General features: G+C 47.9%; 1 protein-coding gene across 1 annotated transcript in view; it reads left to right on the top strand.

Annotated features, from left to right (window-relative positions):
- Positions 1 to 3,901: 3,901 nt before the first annotated feature.
- Positions 3,902 to 9,418, top strand: part of card9 (caspase recruitment domain family, member 9) — an 11,599-nt gene continuing 6,082 nt past the window's right edge. Inside the window, exons 1-8 of the mRNA XM_046034817.1 lie at positions 3,902 to 4,286; positions 4,584 to 4,653; positions 4,814 to 4,951; positions 5,496 to 5,614; positions 5,732 to 5,938; positions 6,020 to 6,103; positions 8,588 to 8,788; positions 9,231 to 9,356. Of these exons, the coding sequence (XP_045890773.1) occupies positions 4,173 to 4,286; positions 4,584 to 4,653; positions 4,814 to 4,951; positions 5,496 to 5,614; positions 5,732 to 5,938; positions 6,020 to 6,103; positions 8,588 to 8,788; positions 9,231 to 9,356 (1,059 nt within the window). The 5' untranslated portion in view covers positions 3,902 to 4,172. The remainder of the gene's footprint in view (positions 4,287 to 4,583; positions 4,654 to 4,813; positions 4,952 to 5,495; positions 5,615 to 5,731; positions 5,939 to 6,019; positions 6,104 to 8,587; positions 8,789 to 9,230; positions 9,357 to 9,418) is intronic.

Below are 9,418 nucleotides of genomic sequence, written 5' to 3'. Positions count from 1 at the left end.
TGGAAGCCGGGTCGTACCTGGAAGCCGGGTCGTACCTGGAAGACGGGTCGTACCTGGAAGACGGGTCGTACTTGGACGACGGTTTGTTTGTTTCTATGAATTCTGCTCACGGGCTGTTTGACTTTCTCCTCTGTTGAGTTTCACTTCAGCTCAGTGAGACATCCAGGAATCTCCATAAACACAAATCTGTGGTGCTGTTACATCGCTTCCTGTTTCAGTCAGCTGGTGTTTCCTGTTCACGTTGAGTCATTCCTCCACTGACTTCTCTAATTCTTCACTTCTTCCTCTTTCTGTCTGAACAAACTGCTGATGAGAAAACTGAACTATCCTTCTGAAACGTGATCGGATTGTTAACTGATGAAAGCTGCTGCGAACACCTCAGTCCATCAGCTACAGTACCTACATTTATTTCTTCTCTGTAGTAAAGAATATGAATACTTCCTCCTTTTGGCTGTTCATGTACAAGAATCAGATAAGATGTTCCTTTATTGATGCCCTGTAGAGGAAATTCAGATTGGCACACAAAAGTACTCTGTGTCTGTAAACATCACAATCAAGTATGTAAAATATATATATATATATATATATATATATATATATATATATATATATATATATATACACAGCGGGGATGAAGGTACCATTTTTCAGAAAAACCTCATTTTACCAGGTGGTATTTTGTAGAAATGTAGAATGACTTCCGTATAATTTCACTTTGAATTGAAGTTGGGTCGAAAGTAAAACAGTACAAACTAGATTTTTTTTATCCTTGTTTTTATGAACTATGCATGACCTTGTTAATATGTATCTGCAAGTATATTTTGCCCTTTATCTTTGCAAAAAAATTATAAATTACATTAAACTTTTAAATAAATAATAAAGAAAATTTCAAAGTTTCATCATATGTTTCAAAAGTAACCAAACTGTATAATTGTTTAAAATGTATTTCATTGGCAATATCAATCCATTTTATAAAACATTTCTTCAACAATATGAAAATTAATATTCATACTATAAATATAAATTCTCAAAATAATGCAAAAGTAGTAGTATGTTTGTCTACATAATTCCAAAACATGCATGAAAACATCTGGATGTAAAGTTCATAGGTGGGACATGGAAAAGCTTCTGATAAAACATAAATGTGAACGTAACCGTACTGGTCTCATCCATGTTCCAAGTGTCCTCTGCTACCAAAAGTTAGCGGGCAAGAACCATTTATTGAAGCTGCTGAATGGACAACGTAGGCTATTGTTGCGTTCAAGGAAGGAGGTGAGCCAGTCCTTTCCCGCCATCTTCATCCACCGGGATGTTTGCAGCACGATCTGCTGGCCAATTCATGTGCAAATGTTTGCACCTAAAACAGTAAAACAATTGTTGGAGGGAGACTGTTTATAAAATAAGACTTTACTGATCCTGCACTGGGATATTTGCAGCAGCTTCAGAGACAGTGGAAAATTAAATGTAATACAGAAAGATTGAATGAATTAAAAGCAAATAAAAATAAGGTAAAAATGAAAAAGTTATTTACAAAAAATACAAATTTCACATTTTGTAATGACTTTAAATTTTTTTGAGTTTGAGCAGTGTGAGTGAGCTTTTTAACAGCCAAAATAAATATCAGCTCAACTCTAGAATGTGATCTGTACCCTGGTGGTCTGGTCTCTGCCCTCCTCCTGCAGTACGCCGTGCGACTTAGCAGCTGTCCTGTTTCTGACAGAGATGTCCAGAAACACCCTCTCACAAACATCTGGCTGAATCAGACCTCCGTCTTTCTGACCTTCACTCTCGGCACATTCTGCTGGTATAATGTAACATGAACATGTTTCACTACATGCTGCAGCGCAGAGAAAGTCACCACATTAGCAGAGGGATAAAATAAACACTTGTGGTCTCTGTAGCCCGACAGGAACTCCTGACACATCAACTGTGACAGGGCAGAGTGTTAATGTTAAAGCACTAACTAACCTGTAGATTAATCCTTACTGGGACGCGTGAAACGAGAGACACAACTTGTAATTCAAAAACAGTCCCGCTTCAGAAATTTACTTACCGTTCTCAAAAACAGCTTGTATAACAGTGTAAATCTGCTGTCCCCTCAAAATAACACGTCACACAGCCGTTAATGTCTAAACCGCTGGCAACTAAAGTGAAAATGTCCAAATTGGGCCCAATCAGCCATTTTCCCTCCCCGCTGTCATGTGACTCGTTAGTGTTACAGGGTCGCAGGTGTGTTAAATTTGGTGTTGTCGCTCTCACGCTCCCTCATACTGCTCGCTGGAAGTTCAACACGGCAGCTCATGGCAAAGAACTCTCTGAGGACCTGAAACAAAGCTGGCCGAGGCTGTAAGTTCATCCCAACAGCTGTTTATTTGCTGATAGCTGCAACTGTCGGTCTCTTCACACAACTTAGGGACTTTATATCTTTTGTGGCAGCACTTTACTATTTCCCCAAGCGGTTATTTTGTATTTTCAAAAAAACCCGTGAGTGATGGATGCCAAATGATCTGACGTCTGTGAAACTGCTGGTTCAGCTTCAGCGTGATGAAAAAGGTCATCAGATGTTTCCAGCTGACTTCCCTCCACGTTGGATGTTTCATCATCGTCGTCTGAAACTTTCCCACTTTTCTCTTTGACAGATTAAGTTCTTGACTTGATGATTTAATGCTGAAATGGCTCCCATGTTACTTTCCTTGCTGCGATTGGGATCCCACGGTTCACCTCTCTGCAGAGTCCGAACATCTAATGATGCTGATGGATTACTGTTGGCGGAAGCTGTAATCAGAGAGCGTTCCCTCCTGCTACACAAAAGGAACTTAAAGAAGGAAAGAAAGATGTGAACAAAGTTTGAGGACAGAAAGGATGGATGGTTTGGAAGAGGGGTCAGAGAAGCCATCGACACCCGGGTAGAAAGACCATTGCTGAACAGGAAACTGTTGTTTTAGTTATTTCACTAAAATTCACATGGAAGCGCTCCATCACTCTGGATTTCAGATGTCACACCACAGGTTGTATAAAAAGGTTCACACCTACAGGTAGGGGGTTCCAGGTCCTTGTTGCAACAGAGCGGTTGGGTGAAGCGGTACGGCTGCCTACGAGGAAGCTCCCAGAATGCATTGCTAAATGTAGTAAACACATATGTGTATCACAAACTGTTTCATTCACATGAACATGTCTAAAGTGACTAACGTTGCGGCGTATTGACTTCAGCTGGTTGCGGTCCATCCTACGGACCACAAACATGTCCGTCGGCGCTCGGATGCGTTGAAGACGTCTTGTTTTCTTGTCCGATTTGTGAGGACGGCAAACTGGACGTGTTGTCACGGAGAAGTCCGGCAAAAACTCGTCACGTCTGTTAACGTAAGAGCCGCCATCGACTACTGATGATGTATCGGGTTCCTGAAGGGTCGTCCCGTTTCGCAGGGGGAGATTTCAACCAAGGGGAAAAGGGTAGCCTGGAAAACAAGGGGTCGGGGTAAAAAAAGGAATGGGCTGTTTCAGGAAACCTATTAGGAAGTGATTTGGAAGGAAAGCAACATGGCTGACTTTAGAATCATGGATATTATGATTATTGATGCATTAATCTACTGTTGCCTGACCTGCACTGAACATGAGCTCTGAAGGGAGGGCAGTTCTGCCGTCTCCTGCAAACCTGCCCCGGCTTTAATCGGGTCCTCTTGCTGAGCTCACGTCTCTTGCAGATATAGTACCTGAACTGTACTTCTGTAGGTAGATTAATTTCTAATTTTACAGGGCTGTATAACGAGGTTCAGTTTCTGCAAAAACAATACTTTTATTATATTCCCTGCACCGAGAAGAGTTTCTGAACTTCCTGATGTTTCTGGAAGAAGAGACCTGATGACCTGATCCAGGATCAGGTTTCACTGAGACACCCGACAGGCTGGCCAGAGATGAAGTGCTGCGGAGCTGAGATGTGATTGGTGGATCCAGATGAATTTGAATAAACGGTGTCACTGCCAGTCACAGAGGCGAAACAGGAAGTGAGAGAAACGACTTGTTCCTCAGAGAAAACGGAAGCAGATCAACGACAGACACAGACGGTTAAAAGAGACGGACAGGTGTGTGAGACGGCAGCAGAGACCCTGCAGGTGTGTGTGAGCACTATAAATACACAGAGTGTGTACTAGTACTCGGGGAGTGTACTCAGAGCGATGGACGGGGTGAGTGAGGACGACCTCTGCTGGCTGCAGCTGGACGACTTCAGGATGCTGCTCATCAAAACCATCGAGCCCTCCAGGATCACCCCGTACCTCCGCCAGTGCCAGGTAACTCCTGCTGCTCCTCCTCCAGTCACTCCCTACCTGCTTCACCTCCTTATACTGCCAGTGCCAGGTCCATCTGCTCCTTCTGCACCTCCTTATACTCCTGTCCTTGTTTGTAGTGCTCCCTCCTCCTCCTCCACACACCACACTCCACCAGAGTCAAGAACTCCTGCTGAGCCTCCTGCTCCTGCTGCATCTTATTGTTCTCCTGTCGCTCCTCCTGCTGCTTTATTCCACACAGCTCCTCCTTTGCCGTACGCGTAAGGTGTTGATTGGTTGTTTTGTGGCGGGCACTGTCAGGTGATCGGCGCTGATGATGAGGAGCAGCTCTTCAACGACCCCGCCCTCGTCATCAGGAGTAGAAAAGCCGGTAAGAAACACTTTCTGAAACATTCATCCAATCACAGTGGGCGTATCGGAGCACGTGAAATGATGTCACACAGGTCAGCTCGTCGTATGAGCGGGTGAAGTGGTGCCCAATCAAACAGTTTTCATCTTTGACCTTTTGTACTGACCCCGGTCCTCTGCAGGAGCCCTGCTGGACATCCTGCAGAGGACCGGGGTCAAAGGTTACACGGCCTTCCTGGAAAGTCTGGAGCTGGATTATCCTCAACTGTACAGCCGCATCACCGGGAAGGAGCCCAACAGGACCTTCAGCATCCTCATTGGTCTGGTCACCTGTCTGTCTGGTCGTCTGTCTGTCTGGTCACCTGTCTGTCTGGTCACCTGTCTGTCTGTCTGGTCACCTGTCTGTCTGTCTGGTCACCTGTCTGTCTGGTCACCTGTCTGTCTGTCTGGTCACCTGTCTGTCTGTCTGGTCACCTGTCTGTCTGTCTGGTCACCTGTCTGTCTGTCTGGTCACCTGTCTGTCTGTCTGGTCACCTGTCTGTCTGTCTGGTCGTCTGTCTGTCTGTCTGGTCGTCTGTCTGTCTGTCTGGTCGTCTGTCTGTCTGTCTGGTCGTCTGTCTGTCTGGTCACCTGTCTGTCTGTCTGGTCACCTGTCTGTCTGTCTGGTCACCTGTCTGTCTGTCTGTTCGTCTGTCTGTCTGTTCGTCTGTCTGTCTGTTCGTCTGTCTGTCTGTTCGTCTGTCTGTCTGTTCACCTGTCTGTTCACCTCTCTGTCTGTTCACCTGTCTGTCTGTTCACCTGTCTGTCTGTTCACCTGTCTGTCCCGTTAATAATTTGGCGTTACTAACGTGTCTCTCTCTTCAGACACAGCAGGTGAATCAGGTCTGACTCAGTTCTTGATGTCGGAGCTGAGCCGCCTGCAGAGGGCGCTGCAGGACGAGAGGAGGCGTCGCCAGCAGGCCTGCTCCGTCGCCAAGGAACAGGTGGGCAGGTTACCGAGGAAGCGTTAAGGCTGTAGGTCACAGCGCTCTCTGACCACAGACGGTACCATGCTGATTACATCTTTGTGTTTTGGCCTGCTGGTTTGTGGCGGCCTCCAGGAGGTTTGGTCTCGGCAGCAGCAGCTGAGGGACCGCGAGCTGAAGAAGCTGACTGAGCGCGTGCAGAAAGTTCGGGAGGAGCGGGACCGACTGAATGAGGAGGTGAAACAGTTCAGAGATCACAACTACAGTCTGATGGCAGACATCAACGCTCTGAGCCAGGAGAAGAGCAACGCCCTGCTGGCCAACAGGGACCTGCAGATAGAGGTCAGCTGACCCCTCCCCCTCACGTTGACCCCTGCAGGTGGATCTGACCTCTGACCTCTGTGTGTGTGTGTGTGTGCGCAGGTGGAGCGTCTGAAACACACGGTGCAGCGAGCTGAAAGTCAGACTCGCCTGCTGAGATGCCGAACACTGAGGCAGCTGCAGAAGGTGAAGACGCCTTTTATCTCGCTTCTTTAGAGCCACACTGTCGACTTCAACTGACACTGTCTGCGCTTCCACTTCACATCTGATATTTAACATACAAGGAGTTAACAATTTGAGATAATTGAGATAAACTATTTGTTCCTAGTTTTTTAAAAACAATTGTTTTGACATGTTTGAACAGTAAACAAGTTAAGGCCAATTAATACTTCTGTGTCAAGCAGAACCCTTCGGCTCTCACCAGTGAAGCTGATGCTGAAGTTAAACCTGTATTCTCTGACAGCCAGCAGGGGGCGACTCCACTGGATTGTATAGAAGTCTGTGAGAAAATGTTTGTACTTGTCAGCTGATTTATTCCCTCAGTAAACACTTTCCTGATGAGTTTCTGGTCTCAGTCGCTAGTTTCAAGTCTTCTTCAACACAGCATGATGTTCATTTAGTAAATTATGGTCCCATTTAGAGGAACAGAGACCAGGAAGCAGGGGAGGCTTTAGGGCGGGGCTACAAGCTGACTGGCAAGTCGATACCATGGCGACCTGTCAATCAGGATAGAGGCGACTCGTATCTGCTGCTCTGTGTACGTTTAACCAACGCCGGTGAAAAAGCTTATCAGGAGTCGAGGCATGAGGCCACAACGTAGGGTGCAAGACTGCGGCGTACAGTATGAGGCCACGACGTAGAGTAGGAGGGTAGGGCGTAGGGAACGAGGCTACGGCATAGGGAGTACGAGGCCACAACGTAGGGTACGAGGCTATGGCGTAGGGTACTGAGGCTATGGCGTAGGGTACGAGACAAAATCATAGGGTACGAGGCTACAGCATAGGAAGTATGAGGCTACGGCGTAGGCAGTACCAGGCTATGGCATAACGTATGAGACAACTTCATAGGGTACGAGGCTACGGCGTAGGGTACGAGGCTACGGCGTAGGGTACGAGGCTACGGCGTAGGGTAGAAGCTACGGCGTAGGGTACGAGGCTACGGCGTAGGGTACGAGGCTACGGCGTAGGGTACGAGGCTACGGCGTAGGGTACGAGACAAAATCATAGGGTACGAGGCTACAGCATAGGAAGTATGAGGCTACGGCGTAGGCAGTACCAGGCTATGGCATAACGTATGAGACAACTTCATAGGGTACGAGGCTACGGCGTAGGGTACGAGGCTACGGCGTAGGGTACGAGGCTACGGCGTAGGGTAGAAGCTACGGCGTAGGGTACGAGGCTACGGCGTAGGGTACGAGGCTACGGCGTAGGGTACGAGGCTACGGCGTAGGGTACGAGACAAAATCATAGGGTACGAGGCTACAGCATAGGAAGTATGAGGCTACGGCGTAGGCAGTACCAGGCTATGGCATAACGTATGAGACAACTTCATAGGGTACGAGGCTACGGCGTAGGGTACGAGGCTACGGCGTAGGGTACGAGGCTACGGCGTAGGGTAGAAGCTACGGCGTAGGGTACGAGGCTACGGCGTAGGGTAGAAGCTACGGCGTAGGGTACGAGGCTACGGCGTAGGGTACGAGACAAAATCATAGGGTACGAGGCTACAGCATAGGAAGTATGAGGCTACGGCGTAGGCAGTACCAGGCTATGGCATAACGTATGAGACAACTTCATAGGGTACGAGGCTACGGCGTAGGGTACGAGGCTACGGCGTAGGGTACGAGGCTACGGCGTAGGGTACGAGGCTATGGCGTAGGGTACGAGGCTACGGCGTAGGGTACGAGGCTACGGCGTAGGGTACTGAGGCTATGGCGTAGGGTACGAGACAAAATCATAGGGTAGGAGACAACGTCCTAGGGTATGAGGCTTCGGCGTAGGGTAGAAGCTACAGCATAGCGTACGAGGCTATGGTATAGAGTACGAGGCCTCTGTTCACAGGCTTAGGGATCAAAACTACGGCATATAGTACGACACAGCTTCATAGGGTAGGAGGCTACGGCGTAGGGTAGGAGGCTACGGCGTAGAGTACTGAGACAACGGCGTAGGGTACTGAGACAACGGCGTAGGGTACGAGGCTACGATGTAGGGTACGAGGCTACGATGTAGGGTACGAGGCAACGGCGTAGGGTAGAAGCTATGGCATAGGGTACTGAGGCTATGGCGTAGGGTAGAAGCTATGGCATAGGGTACTGAGGCTATGGCGTAGGGTACGAGGCTACGGCGTAGGGTACATTACATTTATTCATTTAGCTGACACTTTTATCCCAAGCGACTTACAATTGCTCTATATGTCAGGAGGTGGCACGCTTCTGGAGTAATGGTGGTTGTATAATAGTGGGGAGTTGAACCCCGGCCAAAGGCATGCATCTTATCCACTGCACTATCACTCGAGGTTGCAGCGGCCTACAGTGTAGATTCAACGCAGTATAAATTGGCCGGGAGAGAGACATGGAGAGAAAAGAATAAACTAACTAATAAATAGTTAGAGACTTTTATGGCCAAAAGTAGCGTTCGTGAGGAACAACATTAATGTTTGAATGTGTGTTTTCAGAGCAGGGGTGTGGCTCTGCCCACAGAGACCTTCTTCCACCCCAACAGAGCGGAGGAGCAGAAAGAGGAGGAGGAGAAGGAGAAAAAGGAGGAGGAGAAGGAGAAAAAGGAGGAGAAGGAGGAGGAGAAGGAGAAAAACCTCCTCACTACAGTGTTCAGACTGAGGACAGACCTCCACAGAGCCGAGGAGAAGACAGCCAGGGTGAGGAGGAGGAGGAGGAGGAGGAAAATAAGTCTAAAAATACATTGAATGAACCTCCTTACAGTCAGAAGGAGGCGCGCCTCCTTTCTTTCAGACAAGTCCTGTAAAATGTATTCACGCTGCTTTATTTTGGTAAAACGCCAAACTTCCTGCACACGGTCAGAAAAGAGGAGTGCTGATTGATTGATTGATTAAATGATTGATTGATTGATTAAATGATTGATTGATTGATTGGGTTTCAGTGATTCAGTCACTCATTAAAATGTTTACATTGATGAAATATAATGAGGAACTGTACCTGCCTTCAGAATAAGAGCGTACGCTACATTTACTAACAGCAGGTGTGAATGTGTCCAGGTGTGTGAGAGAGCAGCAGGTAGAACCATCACAGCTCCTCCAGGTGCTTCTGTTGGATCAGCTGATCAGGGGTGTTTGTTTTCAGAGCCTGGAGGAGAAGGAGGAGCTGCAGCTGCGCTGCGCTCAGCTGAAGGAGGACGTCAGGATATACCGACAACGAAACAAACAAACCCTCAGACACCTGGAGGAGGTGACCGGGGAGCGGGACAAGGTGAGGGGGAGGAGGAGGAGGTGACTGGGGAGCGGGACAAGGTGAGGGGGAGGAAGAGGAGG

Source organism: Micropterus dolomieu, linkage group LG21 (assembly GCF_021292245.1).
Source record: "Micropterus dolomieu isolate WLL.071019.BEF.003 ecotype Adirondacks linkage group LG21, ASM2129224v1, whole genome shotgun sequence".
NCBI classification, from domain to species: Eukaryota; Metazoa; Chordata; class Actinopteri; order Centrarchiformes; family Centrarchidae; genus Micropterus; species Micropterus dolomieu.
This window is presented reverse-complemented; position numbering and strand designations above follow the sequence as displayed.